Here is a 25,695-nt window from a genome sequence, read left to right as displayed (position 1 = left end):
AGTGAATCAAAGAACGCGTACATGTATGCATGGCCCTAAAATGTGTAAGGAGCCTGTGGTTTGAAAACAACCCAGAGGTAAGCTTAGTCCTCCACTGGCCAGATGCAAAATTAATGTGGGTTTTCATGCCCTTTCAATGAATGAGTTTCAAGGGCAAAGGCATTTACTGCTCATGCATGTCTGTTTTCATTGCAAGACTGCATTGTTTAGCAAATGGCTAAGTGTTTGTGCTATTTTATTTCAATTTCTGTAATCATTGTAGAGGTAAATAAGAAAACAGTATGCACACTGACAGGTTTGAACAGTGTTTATGATAACGTAGGAGAAACAGCCAAGTAATGGAACGGTGGAGCGGATGGGGAGGGGGCTGCTGCTGGAGTGGCAGGGGGTTACAGACTATCCATTCAAGTAAAACAAAGCTTATCCCTGTCAATATTCAAATGCAACTTGGATCTAAGGATGGGTAATAGAAATGTACTCCAGGATTTCCCTTCATGCCACTAATAGATAGAGGCAGTTCCTAAATGCTGCATCCCCTTACATGGGTCCCCTCAAATTATTTATGTTATGATCACAGTTACTTACTTGGGCTAATGTACAATTATCAGCCATGGGGTATGTAAGACCAATCAGGAAATGTTAATTCAAGCACCAAAAGTGAAATTGGCTAAGCTTAAAATGTCCTCCAAGTGAACCTATGTTGTGGTAGTAAATAGGTTTTAAAAAATTTGCCCTTTTTAGATCACTAAGTGCCCCTCTCACCCTCCACCCCCCAATCTTCAACAGCTTCCCACGCATATGAGCAGAGTCCATCACTAACTCTGTTTAACAGTAACCTTGACCAATGGGTCTGGCCCCTGTGTCTCTGATAGGCAGAGGCAGATAGTATTGCCTAAGCTAACATACCCCCTTCATGTAAACTCCAGAAGCTTCTTAACTAAAATGCCCCTCCTAACAAACACCTATGAATATAGGGACATAATTGAGCTGGGTTGCACAGCTAGGCTTATAAAGGCCGTGGTGGTAACTAGCCTTGTATGTACCTATGAACCTTTATTGTGATGTAGCCTATTCCTGCTATGTGTTATGTCTTTCAATGGTGATTGTGTTAAGAACAGTTAATATAAACAGTTGAACTGGATATCCCATGTGCTTTCCTATTCTTCTAGAAGCAAAAAGGAAAAAACAAGAAAAATAAAGTAGAACTAAAACCTTGATAAGATGGAGTTAAAAATTAGGATTACAGACAAAACCAACTGAGTAACAATCAACATGCTCATCTATTACTTCTTTGCATCAACTAGCCTTAATAGGGTAAAGGGAAAAAAAAGGCAATTTAGGTATAAAACTCAGTTTAAAAAGCTGCACTAGAATGGAATGCAAAATAGAAAGTACTACATGGTCAGAACAAAACTGGAAGCTGGAGTTTCCTCCAAAGTAATCAAGTGACCCCCCCCCCCCATCCCACCCCAACCACTCCCCCCGCCAAAAAAAAATTTGGATTCTATTTGAGAAACATTAAAGTTTCTCAGATATATATGCTGTAAAAAAATCTATGAAAGTGTATAAAGAAAAAGGACAGCCTGATATCTATTTAACCTCAGTCTGCTGTTAACACCAGATCAAGAAACCATTCCATTAATATAAGTTTACTGTATTATAATCAAAGGAATGTTCCACAAATGTAGTAAAAAGTATAAGAATATAATTAAAAAAGCAAAATAAAATCGGCGCTTCTATGTAGTCAAAGAATAGCAAATTTCGGACAGGTATCATGAGGGAAAAAATGGAAGTTAAGAATTAGATATTTATAATTTATATTCAATGCATAACAAATAGATTACTAAAACCTTGCCAAATGGTTCCTTTACCTTCATTCTATTGGATCATTCACTCCATTCAAATAGGAGTCCGGTATACTTGCGCTGTGTGAAAATGCCCATCTTTTTCCTCCCTGGGCAATTCCTTCAGTGCTCCATCCCTGCTAAGAACTGACTGGTAGGGAATGAGCTTTCTTGCTAGTCTCGAGAGGCAAACTAACTTCTCTATGTGGCAGTACACCCACTGCCCCATCAGCTGCTCCTACAAGCCCACAATTCCTACCTCCTGAGGGAAACTGAGCCCCTGCATACTTATTGGGAATATAAATGAAGTGAGATGAAATAAAAAAAAAAACTGCAAATGACCCGGAAACCAGGCTATTGAAATAAATATTTTCTGAAAAGTATACCTGTATCTACCATGACTGTATAAGAGCTGACTACTGAAGTAAATTGACAATAGTATACATGGGGTTAGCTTGGTTGCTGACCATGCTGTTGTTGGGAGTGCTATAAAATATAAAATTGGTGGTTCAGTTTAAAGCAAATATTAAGAATATACAGCAAAATATATAATGTGGACAAATGTTTGCTTTTATTCACAACCAGTTTCATTTCAAAAAAGAATATCTTGATGTAAATGTTGATGTAGCAAAATGACTAGTACTGAAGCTGTGTAATCAAGCAAAAGATGTTTTCCCTGTTCCATTTTCATAACAGAAGAGACATTTTATACATACCACACAGAGTGCCAGGAGTGTGTGTGTGTGTGTGTTTGTGTGTGTGTGTGTGTGTGTATATATATATATATATATATATATATATATATATATATATATATATATATATGTTGTCTCTTTTGGCTTTTCCAAGTTAGGGGTCGCCACAGCGGAACTCCGGTCCGCTAATGATTGGCAGTAGATTTTATGTGCCAAGTTGCCAGCTCTGATGCACAACCTTCAACGAAGGTATGACCATTCACACATGTCTCCACACAGAAGATGCTTTAGCTGAGAATCGAACAGGACAATGTCTTGTGAGGCGACAATGCTACCGCAGCACCATATATATATATATATATATATATATATATATATGCTCCCTATTAGAAGATCGAAGACACATTCTTTCAAATGCGTCTTGGTCAAACTCAAAAGCCTGAAATGGCAAAATATCGAAGCGGCTTTTATGCAAATCCTTTCCTTGGGAAAGAATTCACTTGGCCGCTTCGTTACTTTGCCGTTTTCGGCACTGCAGTGCGGTCTTGTAGTTGGTATATTTAAGGGGGGGGGGTGATGTTTAAAGTATTTTATTTTTTTGTTGTTGGAACAGCGATTTTTTTCCCCTATGAAAATAATCGCTGTTCTGACAGGTTTAAATTGTAAGCTTTCACTTACATAGGGTCGATTAATCACCATTCACTTTTTTAAGCATTCAGTGATCTAATATAGACCCTATATACACATACACACAAACACACACACATATGTATGTGTGTGTGTGCATGCGTGTGTATAGATATATCTATATATATATATATATATATATATATATATATATGTGTGTGTGTGTGTGTGTATATACCCAAACACATACACACACACATGTATGTATGTATGTGTGGGTGTATATATATATATATATATATATATATATATATATATTCCTGATTTACATTCTTACATTCAGTTCAACAACTGACACAGATGTCAACATCCTAACGGTAAACCACTCTACATCAAAAAGGGAAATGATAGATTCTTATATGCATGCACAGAGGTTATTTCTCAGCACATGCAAATATTCCTTAAAAAAAAAAATAAAAATAAAAGAGCAGCCCCCACACCCCTGCTAATTATATATACATACTGTGAGATAGGTCACACAATCCAATGGGAAAGGGAACATTCTCCAAACCAGGAATTGTCGATCTTGCTCACCTGTCGACTACCTGCATAGCCGACCAAATGTTGTTGATTAAATACATGTTGACCAAACCAATGGAGTCCATCTCTCTCTCTCCTTCTAAACACACTCACATACACACACACACACACACACACACACACACACACACACACACACACACAATTATATAATAAATGGTCGACATGTTAAATGATTAGTACAAAAAACATTAACCAGAACATATCCATAGTTCATTATATCACTCCCTGCTCCACCTTACTAATGGGCGCTAACCTTAACAGTGTGCTTTATGTTAAAAAGTAGCACTACTACACAACACAGCTCAGACACTCACCTCATACACACACATTAAATCTATTCCCCTTACCTGACACTAACCCTAAATCACACACACTGACACACACACAGTAAATTTATCCCATTAACTAATACTTTTCCCCAACCATAAAACACACAGATCCACACACAAACTCCCAGTCCTGTCACAAAGCCATTTACCTTTGTGAACCAGGTCTTCAGTCTATCATTCACTCAAATCCCCTTTCACACAAAAACACACTGCAGTCCACTTAGTCACACACAAAAGTCAACAATCTAAACTGTAATCATATATGATATAAAATCATTTGCTGATTGCATGGTGATCCCTTGAAGTAAGAGCTGACTGTGGGCATATGGTTGGTAAAACAAGTACATAAAGGCAAAGTGGAAACTGAATGCTAACATTCCAAAGCTGGTTTCAGTACTCACCTCATTTTGACACAGGGTGAGTATGCTGTTGTGGACATCAGCTGCAGTGCCCACTGGAACCATGCCATCCATCTGCAGATAATCTGGTGGCTATGGTGTATGCATGTGAAAAGGTATTATGATATTTTTTTCTGTTAGTGTACACGGGTGCAATATAATAGGAACTTGGTGCATATAGACAATTGTGATCATTGCACAGCATATTTACTGGCAATGGTGTAGAAGAAATCAACTGTGAAAATGTGTTCTGCTCTATGTGCAAATGTGTTCAATACACACTTGTCAAGGCAGATCTCTGTGGCTGAAATTCTAGTACATGAAAGGATTCTGGGGCAGCTAGTATCATCACTTGGTATGGATTTTAGTACTAATCTTTCTCACCCTTTCTGTTTCTCAGTTACGTGGCATTAGCCATATGTAGCCCCCTGCTGTACTAGCCATCCATCTACACTCAGTGAGCTAAATTATGGAAAATGAGCCATGACCAAACACCCGTATTCCAGATATGCACGTTCTCATGTGTCAATACATAAACACAAACACACACATACGTGGACAGATACAGGTAAGCAAACATGCAGTAACTAATAAACCCTAACTATTGTTCTTAGTTTGCAAGGACATAACACAGTTAAGGCTGTTCAGATATGATATAGTCCCGCTCAAGTTATCTCTGGTACATTTTCTTTGTATTTCCTACAAAAAAATGTTAAATACTTCACATTAGTGTCACTCTTAACATGTGATGTGCATTTGGCAGAAGACTTTTGCAAAGTCTCGTATTAATATTCAGTGACAAGAGCAGGTCATTAATAATTCGACTTTAACATTACTGTCCTCAGAGGAATCAGCAAATGATACTGCCTTACGGCAAAGTCCACCCCTCTGCCTAACTATATAGGAAATTACTCACCCTATGATCCTGGGCCACCCATTCCAGGAGTGAAGCTGATGTTACCGTACTATCTCAATGCCCAATCCTCATTAATAAATGTATTTAATTATAAAATGTTCAGCTATTCTACCAATAAAACAATCAAAAAGCTTTTGGTACCAAATTATCTGTTTTAAAAAAATCACATTTGTGTATGTATATATATATATATATATATATATATATATATATATATATATATATATATATATATATTTGTTGGGAATGCCAGGTCATTATTTTCTTCTTTTATATTATTTAAACCTTCACTTCATGCTTATTGTAGTTTGCTTAAACCATTAGATGGCTATTTGCTGTCAAATACTCCAATGCTAGTTTATAAATGAGATCACCAAAGGCTCCATAAATTATACTTTTTTCCCAGCAACCTACAGTATTATTAGAATGACATTGTAGCTTTTCCATTTCCACAAAGCAAATGATGCTGTTTTCAGGGGCAAAATGTATGGATTAAATGGAAGCATTGGAGACAAAAATAAATGCTTTTTTTCATTTAGAGTCTGTCAATTTCATAAAAGAATGAGATGAAACTTTGCTTGCTTAAACATCTATGCTAGAAGATATTAGAGACTAACCAGAAGACGGGTGCTGTGGTGGCGGTATTACAATTACTGCACCAGACGGTGATGGCAAAGTGAGAACTTAACAACAGAACAAACCATCCTAGTACTCAATCATTTGAGTGATTACTAATGTCTGACAGACTGACTTTTCACCAGAAAGACAAAATTGCTAGTGTACTGGGGATTTTCCCATTTCCCATGTTAATGCCTCCTCAGAGTTGGTATGCGAAAATAGTGAATAGTGGGTGTGCAGCTACTCACATCATAGAGGTCAGGAGGCACAATATGTTTTGTGCTTTTTTCCCTACGGAATGCTGTTCATTTTCAGGCAGTTTTGGCCATGTGAAATCACACTTGAGCAAGGTGACCATAACTGAATCAAAGGTTCATTTTCAGGCACAGCCTAAATGCAGAATCTATAGGTGGTATGTGAGCATAAATGTCTTTTTCAAAACCAGGTGTATGGTCTGCCTCAGGTACTGAGGTGATTTTTTTTTTAATATTTTCAGGGAAGTGTTTTGTATTCTTAAGACATATAGTAAGCATAATATTAGAATTTGTTGGCCTTACCATAATTTATACTTAAGACATTTAAATCACCATTAGTTTAATTATGTAGGATCAGGTCCTGTTTGCTCATGATGCTGTTTTTCAAGTGTCTGATTATAACTTAGTATTCTGTTTATTTGCTTATCTTATTTTTCTAGCTGTAGGGTAACTGTTGGCGACCCCATTTGATAGTTACTTTATGGAGCTGAAAGATATGTCTCATCACAGGGCCATTTTTAGATATGTTCAAAAAGGGCACATACCCACAGTGCAGATGAGGCAGTTGTCCAGAAGGCATGCCGCAAGCTTTTAGAAGGCAGGGACAAGACATGCAATATTTCTAGAATAAAAGGTGTACTGTACTAATTGGATCGCTTTTCTAAATTCCCGTAACACTTCCATACTCTGAGAAGCAGTTTTAATCTCGTAGTTGTAATGGCTTCCCTGTTGTAATACATTAGGTGGCATGTTACTCCAAAGAGTAGCTCACTAACAAAAGAGACTTGAAATGATGATATAATAATGTTTTTACTAGAGGAAATGCCCCAGCAAGTAGAATGTTGTCTGTGTGACTAAAAGAATGAGCAAAACTCCACAACAAGTGTCTTTATGAATGAGGAAATAAGATTGTGGGGAGCCATCAAAATAGCATTATTGTAGTAAAGGTACAAAAGGACTCAGTTTTATGTAATCTTAAGATAGGAAAACTTGGACAGCAAAGTAGCTACATAACTTGAGGTCACACAAAAATGTTTCACTCTTGCAAGAATTTAAATGTAATTTGATAACCAAGGCATAGTCAGGCTTTCAAAATACACTAAATAATGTGCTTCAGTACAAATGCAAGAAAACAGTGTTAGGGAATACAAATAAGAACATTACAAGAAAAAACAGTCTATCCCTGAAATTTAAATGACATTGGAGACTATTTTTTCTCCCAAACTGGGAAACTAAATTAATAAAAGAAATCATTCCAACACATCACAACTGATATGAAACTATTACAACACTACTGCAACCAGTGGCGGCTGGTGACTTCAAATCAAAGGGGGGCTGCAGGAGACAGCTGAATGGGTGGGATCAAGGGGAAGGGGTGTGGTCAACCAGAAAGGGGAGGGGCTATGCTCAAAACTACAAAAACTAACTTTAATTAAATACGCTGCCCTGGGTGGCAAACCATCATTATGAGAGTCCAATCAAGACAAAAATAAGTGTAGAAGAATAAAAATATTTCAATGCATTGGCTGCATGACAGCTTACTTAATATTTAGATGGAAACAAAAGGTTGTGAGGCATGAACAAATAAATTACTTTTTAAATACATTACTGGAATGCCAGTCAAAATCAAGTACAAGCAAAACCAGAAGCACTCAACTCAAACCACTTTTCCTTGCACTGCAGTTCTAATTATAATTTATATTCAGCTTTATTAAAGTGCCAAGTAACATGCTGAAAGTAGAAATCTCTGTGATGCCCCCACTTGTTAATATGTTTCTTTTCCAAAAAAGACCTGCTGCCTGACAACTTTCTACTTGTTTCATGGGGAAAACATGTAAGTAAAAAATGAAAAGCAAACAAGAAACAAGCTCAAGATACATTGCTTAAAGGATTACTGTACAGGTTATGGACCACACATGATTGGCATTCAGTTTAGTTTACGGGTAAAGTCTGTAGAGATGACTGGAAGTCTCCAACAAGTGTAATGAGCTTTTTAAAATAATGGAATCCTGTCCTTTAATACCCAAGGCTTATACATTATCTAGTCAAGTATTCTCTGCATGGCAACAACAGAAAGGTTTCAATGTTGGCAATTCTTTAACAGTATGCTTATTAAAGCTTACTTGCATCTTACAATCTCAGACAAGCTTACATTATGGTCATTAAAGCATTGCTACTTAAACACAGAGCAACAGGCACTTTGAGTAATAAGCATAAATCAACAGTACAAAAATATGACAGAAACCAGACCTTTCTGCAAAATCAAGGACAGATGAAAAGCCACTGTAGTACTTGTGTCTACCTTGGATGGGTGGGGGGGGGGGAGACACACTGCACATTTACACTGCATAACTACTCCTTGCCTTGCTTGGACACATCCAGAGTCAGTACATGGTGGAGTGGGGTGCAACAAGTATGTCACAATTTGAAATGTCTCTGGCTGACTGTGATGGCCCTGACACGTGTCATACCTCTCAACCTCAGAGCAAGAAATCTGGACAAAGCCATACACAGAAGTGGAACAAATGCCCACAAATAAGGACAATTTTTAAATGTTGCTCTAATAAACTTAGAAAGATAATAGAATAGGTCTTGCATTAGTATGACTTTTCTGAAGGGTATAAAATCTGAAACTCAAACATCTGTCATTATTTTCTAACTTCAGTCTTTAGTGATTTGTCACTAATTTGCCAAAAAACACAATTTTATGAAAAATGGACCAAATGTGATGCAAAAATATAAAATAGCCACACAATACAGCTGGGAACCTGTCAAAGAAGGGACACTTTAATATTAGTACTGCTAACTTGAGCAGCTGACAAAATAAAAGAATCTACATGCATTTCAAGTAATCTATAACTTTGATTATTACAGTTATTTCTTAATTGTAAACCCTCCATGTTTTCTTCCAAAATTGCTATTTTGCCGAGGGATTATTAGGGGGAAAAGAAACATTTTAAGCCAAAATCGGAGACAGTTGAGAGGTTGGCTATGCCTAATTCTATAAAGCAATTTATTTACATATACCTCTCAACCTGTTAATGCAGTAAATCTGAACAAGGCCAAATGTACTGGGGCAACATATAAACAGTACTAAAAATTGCTTTTGTATAAATTGAGACAGTTGATAGAATAACAGTTCTTACTTTTGCATGCATTTTTCTGAAGGTTATGAAGTCTGAAACTCAGTGTATCATTATTTAGTGACTTAATTTCTAAATGATTTGCCAGAAAACTACAAATTTTATGAAGAACAAACCAAAAATAAGAAGCAAAAATCTATTAATTCTTTGAAAATCTGGACAGTTGGGAGGTATAGTTCAGCTGGGCCTGTCTGAGTTTGCTGCCCTTCCCCCCTGACAAAATCACGGTTGAATGGAGCCTCTGCAGCCATTCCAATGAACCATTACTTGGCTATTTCACTCCATTTACCATAAACACTAATGTGCATACTGCTTTACTTGTATGATGAGTTGGACTTCATTTGAAAGTTTTATTTTGTATTTTACAGCACAAACACTAAGTCATCTACTAAACAAAGCAATGCAGTCTCACAATGAAAACTTAGCATTAAAACTTCTCTGCCCTTGAAACTCACATTCATTGAAACAGCATTGAAACCCACATTCAAAGAAAATACATTTTACCAGTGGCAGATAAAGATTAATTTTGGGCTGTTTTCAAATCATAGGCCCCTTGCATATGAAACATACATGTGCTCTTTGATACACCTTCCTCATTGTACTAAATTATATTCCTTGTACAATATATTACAGTTGTTAGAGGGCGTTTTAAATTTGTTTTGAACATTTTTCCAGTAAGCAATGAAACAAAATGCATGCACCCATAATGACAAAACTGCCCAGTTCAGAACATTTATCATAAAAGTCTACTCAGACTTCCGCAGTCCACCATTATCAGTAAATATGCACAATTCTACAGTCCACCATTATCAGTAAATATGCACAATTCTACAGTCCACCATTATCAGTAAATATGCACAATTCTACAGTCCACCATTATCAGTAAATATGCACAATTCTACAGTCCATTATCAGTAAATATGCACAATTCTACAGTCCATTATCAGTAAATATGCACTATCTCTGAAGAAGTAAAAGTCATCTAAATAATTCCACATTAAAGAAATCTGTAACTAATGAAGAGGTTGCTGCTAGCAAACACCTTTATATTTCATGGTTTCATTGAACAATAAAGTGCCTGTTGCCCCTCAGGAATAAATTGCCTATATTACATTAAAAAAATGATAAGCTAGTAATATTGCAAGAGGAAATGGATGGCAAACTGATAACGGACTCATAGTTAGTATTTTCACCAAGGAGAACATTCTCAATATGGCAGCATCCACCCCTTGTGGGAGTAGAACCCACAGCCTTCTGCATCAAAGTCAAGTACGCAACTTGTTGTGCTATTAACAAGGTAAACCGACTTCACTTAAGCAGCACTAAACTTCTGTTCCCCTGCAGCTCTCAGCTCCTTGTAAAATCTACTCAATACTCAACTTTGCAGCACAAGAAAACTGGAAAAAGCCAAAATGTATTGGGGGGGGGGGGTCAAAAGCCCAAAAACCAGGGACACCAACATTGCTTGTATAATCTTGGAAAGTTACTAGAACCATACATTTTACTGCCAAGCTCCCTGTGCAAAACAGAGCAACATACCACTACGCCAAATCAGCTGCTTTGTAAAAGAGGAAGACTGAAACTTAAATGGCTATCATTTAGTGAATTCAGTTCTCACCATAGCTGTCAACCTCTTAGTACAAAACACCTGGACAAACCCAGTAATGAGGGAATACAGCCCTCAAACATTCACTGAATTCAGTTCTTTCCATAGCTGTCAACCTTAGCACAAAAAACCTGGACGAAGCCAATAATGAGGGAATACAGTCCCAAAAATAGGGACAAATTTCAAATATTCATCTTATAAACTTAGAAAATTGCTAGAATAAAAGGTTGTGTTACTATGTATTTTCTGAAGAACATGAAGTCTGAAATTCAAATACCTGTCAATTTTACTTCTGACAGAATAAAAACAATTTTCAGCAGAGACCCAGGGAGAAATACTGCAGACACGTCTTTGTAAAATGACAGGGCACCAGAGCAAATCCACACAAACACAGGGAGGAGATGCATACTCAGAAGGCACCCCAGCCAAGAATCAAACCAGAAAACCTATAGCTGTGAGGCAACAATACTACCACTGCACCATCAAATATGCAAGGACTTAAACATTCAGATTCCTGAAGTCTGAAATTCAAATGCCTGTCAATTTTATTTAACATTTGTTAATCAGGACAGTCTGACTTGGAACAAAAAAAAAAATCAGAGGCCCAGGAAGAAATAATGCAGACATGTCTTTGTAACATGGGAGGACACAAAAGCAAACCCACACAAACACAGGGAGAAGATAAAGACCCCACAAAGAAGGCACCCCAGCCAAGAAGCAAACGTGAGAACCTGCAGCTGTGAGGCAACAATGTTACAACTGCCCCATCAAATATCAAGCATTGCAACATTTACAAACCACAGATATTATGAGGAACAGATCAGATCAAACATGAGGCAAAAATCTGCAGCTTATTTTTCACAAATGGTGGTGGGTAGGGAATTAAGGTCTTTAACACCTGCATACAAGGTACAGGGTTCAAGCCTGAGGTATTCCCTCACACACACACACACAAACACCTGTAGTAGCAAACCTTATAAACTAAATATACTGCACTTGGTGCCAAACAGTTGTCATAAGAGTCCAATCAAGACAAAATGAAGTGTAGAAGAATAAAAATATTTCAATGCATTGGCTGCATGACAGCTTAATATCTAGATGGAAACAAAAAAGGTTGTGAGGCATGAAAAAATAAATTACTTTTTTTTAAATACATTAATGGAATGCCAGTCAAAATCAAGTATAAGAAAAACAAGCAGCACTCAACTCAAACCACTTCTTGCACTGCAGTTCTAATTATAATTTATATTCAGCTTTATTAAAGTAACAAGTAACATGCTGAAAGTAGAAATCTCTGATGCCCCAACTTGTAAAAATGTTTCTTATCCAAAAAAAGACCTGCTGCCTGTTTCATGGGGAAAACATGATCAAAGTAAAAAATGAAAAGCAAACAAGAAATAAGCTCAAGATACATTGCTTAAAAGGATTACTGTACAGGTTATAGACCACGCGATTGGCATTCCGTTTATGGTTAAAGCCTGCAGAGATGACTGTCTGCAAGTCTCCAAGTGTAATGAGACTCTTAAAATAATGTAATTCTGTCCTTTATTACAAATACTGGCATATGCATTTCAATACCCAAGGCTTGTACATTATCTAGTTAAGTATTCTCTACATGGCAACAGAAAGGCTTTCATTGTTGGCAATTCTTTAACAGTATGCTTATTAAAGCTTACTTGCATCTTGCAATCTCAGCCAAGCTTACCTGATGGTCATTAAAGTATAGCTACTTAAACACAGAGCAACAGGCACTTTGAGTAATAAGCATAAATCAACAGTACAAAAAATATGACAGAAACCAGACCATTCTGCAAAAATCAAGGACAGATGAAAAGCCACTCTAGTACTTGTGTCTACCTTGGATGGGTGGGATTCTCTGCACATTTACACTGCATAACTACTCCTTGCCTTGCTTGACACATCCAGAGTCACTACATGGGCGAGTGGGGTGTAACAAGTATGTCACAGTTTGAAATGTCTCTGGCTGACTTGTGTTGGCCCTGACACATTTGTCATACCTCTCAACCTCAGAGCAAGAAATCTGGACAAAGCCATACAAAGAAATGGGACAAAGGCCCAAAAATAAGGACAATTTTTAAAATATCGCTCTTATAACCTTAGAAAGCTAATAGAGGTCTTGCATTAGTATGAATTTTCTGAATGGTATGAAATCTGAAACTCAAATGTCTGTCATTATTTTCTAACTTCAGTCTTTAATTATTTGTCACTAATTTGCCAAAAACACAATTTTATGAAAAATGGACCAAAAATGTGATGTAAAAATATAAAATAGCAACACAATACAGCTGGGAACCTGTCAAAGAAGGGACACTTTAATATTAGTACTGCTAACTTGAGCAGCTGACAAAATAAAATAATCTACATGCATTTCTGAAATAAAAGTAATCTGATTATTACAGTTATTTCTTAATTATAAACCCTCCATGTTTTCTTCCAAAATTGCTATTTTGCAGAGGGATCATTAGGGGAAGAGCAACATTTTGAGTCAAAATCAGGGACAGTTCAGAGGTTTGGCTATGACTAATTCTATGAAGCAATTTATTTGCATGTACCTCTCAACCTGTTAATGCAATAAATCTGGACAAGGCCAGATATATTGGGGGAACATATAAACAGTACTAAAAATTGCTCTTGTATAAACTGGGACATAAATCTGGACAAGGCCAAATATATTGGGGGGAACATATAAACAGTACTAAAAAATGCTCTTCTATAAACTGGGACAGTTGATAGAACAGGTCTTACTTTAGCATGGATTTTTCTGAAGGTTATGAAGTCTGAAACTAGGTGTGTCATTATTTAGTGACTTAATTCCTAAATGATTTGCTAGAAAACCACAAATTTTTATGAGGAACAAATAAAAAATAAGAAGCAAAAAATCTATTCATTCTTTGGAAATCTGGACAGTTGGGAGGTATGGTTCAGGTGGGGCTGTCTAGGTTGGCTGCCCTTCCCCCTCACAAAACCCTGGTCGAATGGAGCCTCCCTGCAGCCATTCCAATGATCCATTACTTTGCTATTTCACTCCATTTACCATAAACACTAATGTGCATACTGATTTACTTCTATGATGATTTGAACTTCATTTGAAAGTTTTATTTTTGCATTTTACAGCACAAACACTAAGACATCTGCTAAACAAACTTGGCATTAAACCTTCTCTGCCCTTGAAACTCACATTCACTGAAACAACATTAAAATCCACATTCAAAGAAAATACATTTTACTCGTGGCAGATAAAAATTAATTCTGGGCTGTTTTCAAATCATAGGCCCCTTGCATATGAAACACATGTGCTCTTTGATACATCTTCCTATTGCTTTGAACATTTTTCCAGTAAACAATGAAACAAAACTGTCCAATTCAGAACATTTCCGTCATAAAAGTCTACTCAAACTTCTACAGTCCACTGTTATCAGTAAATATGCACAATTCTACAGTCCACCATTATCAGTAAATATGCACAATCTCTGAAGTAGTAAAAAAGTCATCTAAATAATTCCACGTTAAATAAATCTGTAATGAAGAGGTTGGTGCTAGCAATCACCTTTATATTTCATGGTTTCATCGAACAATAAAGTGTCTGATGCCCCTGTGGAATAAATTGCCTAAATTACATTAAAAATAAGCTAGTAATATTGCAATAGGAAATGGATGGCAAACTGATAACAGGCTCATAATTAGTATCTTAACTTTCAGTACGGCAGCATTCACCCCTTATGGGAGTAGAACCAACAACCTTCTGCATCAAAAGCAAGCACACAGCCTGTTGTGCTATTAGCACTAAACTTCACTTCCCCTGCAGCTCTCAGCTCCTTGTAAAATCTACTCAATACTCAACTGCATTTGAACTTCGCAGCACAAGAAGTCTGGAAAAAGCCAAATTTATTGGGGTGGGTCAAAAGGGCAAAAACCAGGAACACATTAAACATTGCTTGTATAATCTTGGAAAGCTGCTAGAATAAAATGCTGTGTTACCACGGTACCACCATACATTTTACTGCCAAAGTCCCTGTGCAAAAAAGAGTCAGAACAACATACCACTATGCCAAATCGCCTGCTTTGTGAAAGAAAAATGCTGTGTTACCACCGTACATTTTACAGACAAGGTCCCTGTGCAAAACAGTCAAGAGCAACATACCACTACGCCAAATCAGCTGTTTTGTGAACGAGAGGAAGACTGAAACTTAAATGGCTATCATTTAATGAATTCAGTTCTCACCATAGCTGTCAACCTCTTAGCACAAAACACCTGGACGAACCCAGTAATGAGGGAATACAGCCCTCAAACATATTCAGTGAATTCAGTTCTTGCCATAGCTGTCAACCTTAGCACAAAAAACCTGGACAAAGCCACTAACAGGGTATTACAGTCCCAAAAATAAGGAAAAATTTCAAATAGTCACCTTATAAACTTAAAAAATTGCTATAATAAAAGGTTGTGTTACTATATATTTATTGCTACAATAAAAAGTTGTTTTACTATGTATTTTCTGAAGACTATGAAGTCTGAAATTCAAATGCCTGTCAATTTTACTTGTGATGGAACAAAAACAATTTTCAGCAGAGGCCCAGGGAGAAATACTGTAGACACGTCTTTGTAAAATGGCAGGACACCAGAGCAAATCCACACAAGCACAGAGATAAGATGCAGACTCCACAAAGAAGGCACCCCAGCCAAGAATCAAACCACAAATCCTATAGCTGTGACTCTGAGGCAACAATACTGCCACTGCACCATCAAACATGTAAGAAATTACACATTCAGAAACCTGAAGTCTGAAATTCAAATGCCTGTCAATTTTATTTAACATTTGTTAATCAGGACAGTCTGACTTGGAACAAAAAAACAATTTTCAGCAGAGGCCCAGGAAGAAATAATGCAGATGTGTCTTTGTAACATGGGAGGACACAAATGCAAACCCACACAAACACAGGAAGAAGATACAGACCCCACAAAGAAGGAACCCCAGCCAAGAATCAAACCTGAGAACCTGCAGCTGTGAGGCAACAATGCTACCAGTGCACCATCAAATAAAAGCAAACCCATACAAACACAGGGAGAATATAACAGACCCGACAAAGAAGGAACCTCAGCCAAGAATCAAACCTGAGAACCTGCAGCTGTGAGGCAACAATGCTACCAGTGCACCATCAAATAAAAGCAAACCCACGCAAACACAGGGAGAAGATAACAGACCCCACAAAGAAGGAACCCCAGCCAAGAATCAAACCTGAGAACCTACAACTGTGAGGCAACAATGCTACTACTTCACCATCAAATATCAAGCATTGCAGCATTTACAAACCACAGATATTATGAGGAACAGATCAGATCAAATATGAGGCAAAAATCTGCAATTTTTTTACAAATGGTGGTGGGTAGGGAACTCAAGTCTTTAACACCTGCATGCAGGGTACACACACACACACACACACACACACACACACACACACACACACACACACACACACACACACACGAAAAAGCACCATACATTCTAAAAGAAAAAGCACCATACATTCTAAAAGAAAAAGCACCATACATTCTAAAAGAAAAAGCACCACACACAAGAAAAAGCACCATACATTCTAAAAGAAAAAGCACCATACATTCTAAAAGAAAAAGCACCACACACAAGAAAAAGCACCATACATTCTAAAAGAAAAAGCACCATACATTCAAACAGTACAAGAAAAAGCACCATACCTTCAAACAGTACAAGAAAAAGCACCATACATTCAAACAAACACACTTACCTGTCCAGTCTCCATAATAACCAACGTACATTCATTAGATCCAAACCCCTTCCCGCGCAATACTCCAAAGACTCGCAAGATTAGATCCAAACCCTTTCCCAACGAGACTGCAGCAATTCCCATTCCCGACTGCTGGTGTTGTAGTCCGGCCACGATGTATTATCCCAGCGTGTCTGTGCACTTTAAAGTGCACAGACGTCTCCTCGCATTTCCCTATCAGGACTTGAGCATGCACATACAGTAGACCAGTAGTCTGGACTACTGCGCATGCGCGAAGTCCGCGAATTTTAAAACTTTTTTTTTCTATTTTTTATTTTTATTTTTAGTTCTTTTTGTTTTGAGGGGGCTGCAGTCCAGCAGTCCAATAGCATGGGCCGGCCCTGACTGCAACCATTTTCCAAGTACAATATTTATCTCCAGGATGAGCATTTTATGGAAATTATGTACCATCCATGGTGCTAGGATGCACTCTATTTCTTGTGTAGAGCATGCACCCAGCACCACTTGGTTGTCTGTGATGTCCCTATAATGCCCACCTTTGTTAGACATTATTGCTTACACACATATACCCAAATACTGGGCCTAATTAGAGCAAGGCCTATAGTGATCCTGTCTGTGGTCTTTGAGCTTAGAAATACATTGAAAGCGCTTACCACTGTTTTGTAAGGATTTATTCTTTGTAACTTTGTTTTGATTCTTTCTTTATTTTTGTAATAAATTTCCCCGCTGTGGTACTGTCAGTGCTCTTTTGTTGCTTTTCACTTTTCACTGACAGTTTTGTGCTTAGAGAGAGGATATTTACTTTTATTTCTACATTAAAACATAGTTGTCCTCTGTAATGCTGCCAACCAAATGTTCCAATCTTTTCAGCAGTTTCAATCATCAAAGCTTTCATTTGGTATATTTGGTCTGAAGCATGGAAGTATTATATAATATTACTATGAAAGGCTGTGGGTGGCCACGATGGTGCAGCGCATTGCCGCCTCACAACAAGAGGTTCTCCAGTTCGATTCTCAGCTGGGGTGCCTTCTGTGCGGAGTCTGTATGTCTTCCCTGTGGTCGTGTGGGTTTCCTCCAGGTGCTCCGGTTTCCTCCCACATCCCAAAGACATGCTGTAGGTGGATTGGAGACTCTAAATTGGCCCTAGGTATGCATGTGTGTACCTTCCGTGTAAGGTTAGGCACCGGGCCGGCAACTCAACACTGTAAAACTCTACTGCCAATCATGAGCAGATGGGTGATCCACTGTGGCGACCCCTAACCGGGAAAAGCCGAAAGAAGACAATGAAAGGCTGTATCACACATTTTAAAGGCATTCAGGTGCACATAAAACTGTCAGCACAGTGATTGAGTTTTGTGATAGGAAACATTTGAGTACCCATTGTTTTTTCATCAGTAAACTATTACTGGAAATATCATTTTTCAAAAACTAGTTCCTACTCCTATATTGCCAACAGTTAAACAAAAAAGTATGATGAACAGCATAATGAATTCATAGTGAAACCATCATGCATTTTATATATGTCAAGCTGTTTGAACAATGCTTAAGGAAAATTTACAATGGCACATTTTACTACCGAGTACATAGTGAAACTGCTTGTTCATAAAATATAATTATACATTTAATATCTGTTTTCCAAATGATTAGTTAAGCAAATGAAATGTCACAAGTTTGGATATAATGCAGTGCTCAAAATATACATATATAAAAAGTACTAATCCTGAAACAAGTGTGTTAATATGTATTTATGAAGCAAAATGTCTGTTTTCCCTCATTTTAAAATAAGTGTTTATTGTAAATTCAGCCCTTTTGTCGTTACCTGGTTTCCCAAGAGGCATCATTATGTATTATACTCCAGGTGCTGGTAAAGTTGTCCAACCTCTCTACTGTAAGGAATGTTTGGAGAGCCTGGAAGAAATTTAAAAATACCAGTTAATAGATTTACTCTGCACAATTCTCATATCTTATCTTTGTAAAAAGTGATTTATATTTGAAAAAGACAAATAAATATACGAATAAAAGTTTTAGATTCAACATTTTTATTGATATTGCATTTGTTCTAGGTATACCTACTGTGAATTATCTCATTGTTTATCTTAATGTATCTTATCCAATAGAGAATTCATATGAATTCTACACACCAAGCAATACTTTCCTAATATGCTTTGGTTATCACTTATCTCACTATATCAATCATTCTGTCTATCTCAAGAAGGGTGTTTTTTTTCAGTATATCCATTGTTTATCTATGTTACTACCTATTACTTCTGACATATCACTTTCACCATTGCTATTCCATAAATAGGCAGACTTTTTAATTTTCTATGCGTCTATTAAGCCCTGTGTCCATGTACTACATCAGAACAGCAGTGGAGGTCGTGCTCCAGTCTGCACTGCAGTAGAGAGCGTGCTCTGTATAATGGGAGCATGTGAATACTAGTTTCTGTCTCCCATAGTTTCTCCTGTATATATACAACTCAGTGCCTGTATTCTCTGTTTTGTCTCTTATTCATTGTACAGATGGCAGTGATGTTTTTGACATTAGTATTTTAACTCAGTTTTGATCAGTGTCATATAGAACCATCTGTTTTTACTTTCATCAATGCATTGTGAATACATTGTTTCAGTATGCGTTGCATTATGTTACTACATGGTAAGTTTCAATTTGATAGCAATCAGTTTTTTCTCCCCTTTCTTACATACTTTATTAGTATTTTTTGGCAAACATTCTTCAGTTATCTAAAATTTGGAAAATCTTTCTTCTGAAAATGTTACTAGTCATCATATCTATTACACATAAGGTAACTGAATGGTTGCAAAGAGTTAGTCTGAAAAAATTCCTAAATCCTGACCTGAGTGATATTGAATAACATTATACAACGACCCCCCCATTAATATTCAAAAAATGTGCACGCTGATTTGGCAGTGTGCACGTTGTAATCAGAGTTATAATAATGGAAAAAGGTCCGGTCGCCCGGACTTTTTCCATTACTATAACTCTTTTTTTTTTTTTTTTTTTTTTACAACAATGGAGAACGCAAGATCTCCGTTGTTTCACACTGTCTCGCTATGTTAAACTCGTTTAACATAGCGAGGCAGTTTGTAAAAAGCAACGGAGATCTTTCTTTCTCCGTTGCTTTTTACAAACTGTTTTGCTATGTTAAATGGGTTTAACATAGCGAGACAGTTTTAAAAAAAGCAATGGCTCCGTTGCTTTTTTAAAGCTATCTCGCTATGTTAAACCCATTTAACATAGCGAAACAGTTTGTAAAAAGCAACGGAGATCTTGCTTTCTCCGTTGCTTTTGCCCACAGCTCTGATGTACTACGTAGGCATACGCATGCACAGTACATCAGAACTGCCGCAGAATACCAGACAGCTGCAGAAGGGCAGCAAGGAGGCATTCTACAATGCCATTATTTAAGAAAATTAATTATTTTTTTTCTTAAATAATGTCATTGTATAATAGCAATAACCCACGCCTGGGTGTGGGTAATGCTGGATTTACCCACGGTTGGCTTTGTTTGGTCACTCGGGCTTCGCCCTCGTGACCAAACCACACCAATCGTGGGTAAATCCAGCATTACCCTCACCCAGGTGTGGGTTATTGCTATATTAGTTCATGCAGTATAGTTCTGTCTGATCCAGCCTGATACAATTCTGAAAATGAATCACAGAAGGAATAAACAAGTCCAATTATGCAACCACTCATTCTGTAAAATATTTAATACAGTACCACATATAAAGCTTACAAGGGTACTAAATGCATAGGCTTCAAAATAATGTATAGGTGCAAGAAAATAACTGGATCTCAAGAAACAGAAATGAATGTTAGATCCAAGTTTAAGTCCCAGAGTATCTTCGCAGGTCTACTCCATTTACTCTGTCTATACAGACATTTATTTCATTACTACTGCACAGTGAGTATCATCTGCTTCTTCTTGTAGACTTTGTTTTCCTCTTAAAATATTTTATCACGTGCCAACTTACCTTTACTGTATGTGTTTTTCTTACAGGACACACTATAAAAATCATATATAACAATGGGAAACTGCTATTCTAATAGCAACCATGCCTTTATTACTCATGTCACATTTACTTACATCATTTGTATAATTTTGGATCACACTTCAAGGACTGTGTTTGACAAATACATTCGGAATACTTCCAAGCTTACAAATCTATCCCTAGGCAAACATATCATTCTATCGAATTTGTCAGTTTTACACAATATGGTATTCCATCCTGAACAGTCATCCAGCATAAACTGCACATCCATCTTTATCTACCACTGAGGATGAACAAAGTATACACTAGCATGTTTCTTCCAAGGTTTTCTTAAATCTTTTCTTTTACAAGCTATCCTAGTCTTCCTTTTATTATTTTTGCCCTGGACATCTATTCTTAAACATTCCTGTTATCTTAAGATTATTGTTATGGGTAGAGAGCAGATATATTTTTCTCCTATATTCTGATCTAACCATGATGACAAAGACCCTGAAAACCTGAACAAGCCAGATTTAGGTCTCACCCACACTTGTCAAATATATTGTGAGCTGAAGTGTTTTTTTAGGTATTCTGCATTCCTTAGCAACCCATATTTTATAGCCTTCCATATAATTAGAACATCTATGTTTTAATCACTTTGATTGTGACTTTTAGGCTTGATACTGGCACATAATGATGTGTTGTATCAAAATCTTTGATCCTTTATAAAAGTATTACAAATAGATATCGTGGCTTTGAGACCCCAAGCATGCATTTGCAGTACTGCTTCTTTAAATGAATGTAACCATTACTGATGGTGGAAATCACTTAAAATTAACCTAACCATCTCTATTAGTAAATCCTATAATTAGGATTTATCTGGTGTCTATTTATGCCTCTTCATGTTTGACCATTTGTCTCTATACTCCCCAGAAGTATAAATTGTAAGCAATGTCAACATAAACAGCTAATTTATGACACCAATTGCAGCCTTTCTGTTGAGTGTACCTTCAATAATTGTCAAAGCTCTCCGGAGGAATTTAACAGGATAACATCACTAGTGTGAAACAAATACAAAAGAACACACACAGAGCAATCAACAAGCATTTCACTTCTTCATTTTAAAGTAAATTTAACAAAATGACTTTTGATTTGTGTATTTTACTATAAACATTAAAGTGACTCTTGCTTACTGCCTACCATTTAAAGCTGAGAAAAATAAACTGATTAAGTTTTTCAGTTTCTCACTCTCACAAAGCAATTTCACTTTTCACATTTCACATAAAAATACCGAACCAAGCTCTTCATTCTGGTTTATTATACCTTTATTTTACAAGATACTATGAAGACACATGATAACGTGTCCAAAAACTGGAAAATCTGGATACAGAAGTTTAAGATGCATCACACTATGAGCAAAATTCCAGAAAAATCAGAAAATGTCAAATATGCAGTGTTCTTACATACCACAGGTAGAAAAACAAAATGTAAGAAAAAGACAAGCTAGCAATACTAAGATACATATTCTGAACCAATGGAAAACCTTCCATATACAAAACATTATTTTTACTGGAATTGAAGGACACCAGGAAATTTCTGATATTTATTGAACAGAGCATGAAAAACCAGAGTGACAGACTAAGAGTTTGGTGATGTACACAATTAAATGTGAGAGAATAGATTGCGGTATAATAAATTATCAAGTTAGTAGCATACTTCTGAGAGTGTCATATTTAACATAAAGCCCTCAGTGTGTGCAGACCTATTGAAATTATGAATATTCAGTGGAAGAGCTAGATATTTATCATTTCTTCTTCTTTCGGCTTTTTCCCGGTTAGGGGTTGCCACAGCAGAACTCCGGTCCGCTAATGATTGGCAGTAGACTTTTTACAGGTGCCGAGGTGCCAGCTCAAAGCCCAACCTTCAATGAAGGCACGCCCATTCTATGCATGTCTTTCGAATGCCACTCGACCGTAGGGAGGACATGCCGAAAATCGAACAGGAGAACCCCTTGCTGTGAGGCAACAACGCTAATGCTGCACCACTGCGGCACTGTCATTTAAACATGGAAAATGAGGGGAAATTACTACAAAAGTCTGTTAATGAAATAAAAGGACACCATAAATCAATCTAAAATGGAACAAATATATATAAGCAGTTAGAAAGAAGGCTGTGTGCATGTGATACATTTGCAAAGTACAAAAAAGAAAATGGGAACATTGTAACCAAATCTGTAGGTTGTGTGAAGGTCAGAATCATTTTGCAATGGTATACCCTTGAAAAAAATAAAGTTAATTTTCAAGATGTATATTTTATTGATTCTAATGGTCAAAGAAATGCTGAAATATTGCTGATACAGTAAAAATGCAACATCAGCAAGCAATGAGAGCAAGCACTGATCAGAAATGCAAGTTATTCAAGGTAAAAGCAACATCTTTCAGCTTGATACTGGTATGTTTTGCATGTAAATCTGCATGTACTCTGCTGACTTGTTCTGGTTATAAACTGGAGCAACTGGGTCAGATTTTCATTACAACTGAATATGAGTATAGAAAGCATAATTTTATGCAAAAAACAAAATCTCTGGAAAGCATAGATAACCAATAAAATATAATGCATAAAATGGTTTCAGAAGAAATTAATCTGATTAAGAGAATTAACAATATATAGGAAAAAGCAGCTCATGTGGTCATGAGGAAAAATCAGAAATGATTGCATAAAAGCCTTCATGGATGATTCCAGTGTATACAGTACATACATTTTTAATATTTATGTCACTGCAGGCAAAAATGTTATAACAATGAATACTCAAAGGGCATCACAACTCATTTTAAAGCAAATCATGTCAATGTGTGCAACAGCAGCAGCTTCATGGACAATAAGAAAAGGTCATATTTTTATTATCAGATAAGTGAAATGTACCAGTATCTTATCTTATGATGAGTGGAAGGCAGAAATTCTTTAAAATATTTCTTAGCTTAATGGAACAGAAATAATGTTCTCAATTTACTAACAAATTAGCAAAAACAAAAGATACACTATACAGACAAGAGAATTGAGCAAATATTTAAATATCAACAAATAGAAAATGCTAAGAAAACAGAAAACTATATTCCCTGCAAGATGGGGTCATCATAGAAGCAGTATGTCATATATCCTACCATGCTGAAGGTATACATTCACAAATATATTGAAGAAATAGAAGACAAGTCCATAAAGATGCCTAATCAGTTAAGCATGATATAACCAGATATTGCAGAACAAAGGGAATTTTTTACCACAAACCATTTTGAGAGTTTTCCACCCTTTCAAACAGAAAATAACCTGGACTGTCATTTTAAAATGAAGCATTCAAGCGAGTATTGTCCAAAGGTATCTGATTTAAAAGCCTCATATATTTTTGACTGCTCAGGTTTGCAGTATTCTGAATATGGTGGACTTATTAAAAATGTTCTGACATATACTTACTGTGTTTAAAGAAGAAACCTTGAGCCTAGTCTGTTGAACAACAAATAGTAACAAGATATAAAGTGTCACTGAGATACTATTTGAATTTTAATAAGCCTGACATGCTAGCATAGTTTCATTTAGGACTTTGGATTGTAATGCAGTTGAAGGACAGGTTACAGGTTTTGCAAGATGCAGCTGTGACCAAAGAGGATGTCAGTGGACAAACGTCATGTACTAGAGATTGTCACAGATTTGCTTTTTAAAAAAAAAAAAAGATGGGGTGGGGGTATATTGTATGTGTATCACATGGTATCATCTCATTTTCTAAATAACTGCAACTGTTGTTGGGAAAGCATATAATTTGATCTTAACCTAACAGACACACAACTTAAATTAGCACCTAGGATGAAATGCATCTGATGTCTATAGTGGTTTATTTCTATTCCTGACTACATGTATATATTACACAAGTCCTTGAGCTGTTGACTGACAAGCCTGTAACTAACTGACTTGATTCATAGTAAATAAAATACCTCACCACTGCCCTCTGACTAACACTGGCTCTGACTAAACAAAATACTGGTAGTGTGAGCCCACCTGCACCTCCCAGCATGGGGTGGTTCTGCCCTTACAACCCTGTTTTCTGGGGTCTATTTCCCAGGGAAAAAAATCACTGATCCGTGTAAAAAAAAAAATTCAAATACAGAAGTGGGAGGCTGTGCACCCCACACACCCCTACTTAAATATACCAACTCCGAGACTGCACCACAGTGGAGGAAATGGCAAAGTCCTGAAAAAGGCCCAGCGATTTTTTCCATAGGAAAAATCACTGTTCCGTGCTTTCAATATTTTGCCATTTTGCGTAATGACGTTTGACTAAACAGCATTCGCAATTCAGTCCATTCTCTAATATAATAGGGACCCATTTTTTGTATATACTATCTTTGAGATCATACCACCTTAGAGGAGAAATACATTTAAATTTGAGTAAATGTGACCTCCAAGATATTATATTTAGAGATAAGGGTGTGGGGCTGACCCTCATATTACATGGTATATGGAGTTAACATGCACATTACAACATTATTTACTGTAATGTGTCATGACATACTGGATAGGAATATCATAACCTCTGGTAGATCATTGGTGGAACACGGTCTACATAAATCAATACAGTTTTACATTGCATGACATAGAATCTCACAGTGTAGACTCCATCCATCCAGTACTGTCAAGTTACATCCAGCTCCTTTAGCAACCCTTTGAACAGCCACCAAAATCAACAGTGTTTAATGGCTCAGAAGTGAATGGAAGTAAATTGCCAGGCCTTTTGTCTGCATCATGCATGTACACACACACACACACACACACACACAGAGGGATAATTTGGTATTACAAATCCACCTACCTCATGTTGGACATGTGAAAGGAAATTGATGTACCC

The 25,695-nt window shown here is 36.8% G+C and overlaps 1 protein-coding gene across 1 annotated transcript in view; it reads right to left on the bottom strand.

The window, feature by feature from the left end:
* ASAH2 (N-acylsphingosine amidohydrolase 2) overlaps window positions 1-25,695 on the bottom strand; it is a 426,905-nt gene that overhangs the window by 11,281 nt on the left and 389,929 nt on the right. Inside the window, exon 18 of the mRNA XM_044056416.1 lies at window positions 18,634-18,722. Coding sequence (XP_043912351.1) covers window positions 18,634-18,722 — 89 coding nt within the window. The remainder of the gene's footprint in view (window positions 1-18,633; window positions 18,723-25,695) is intronic.

Source organism: Protopterus annectens, chromosome 14.part0, assembly GCF_019279795.1.
Source record: "Protopterus annectens isolate FY-2018-M chromosome 14.part0, PAN1.0, whole genome shotgun sequence".
Lineage (NCBI taxonomy): Eukaryota > Metazoa > Chordata > Ceratodontiformes > Protopteridae > Protopterus > Protopterus annectens.
This window is presented reverse-complemented; position numbering and strand designations above follow the sequence as displayed.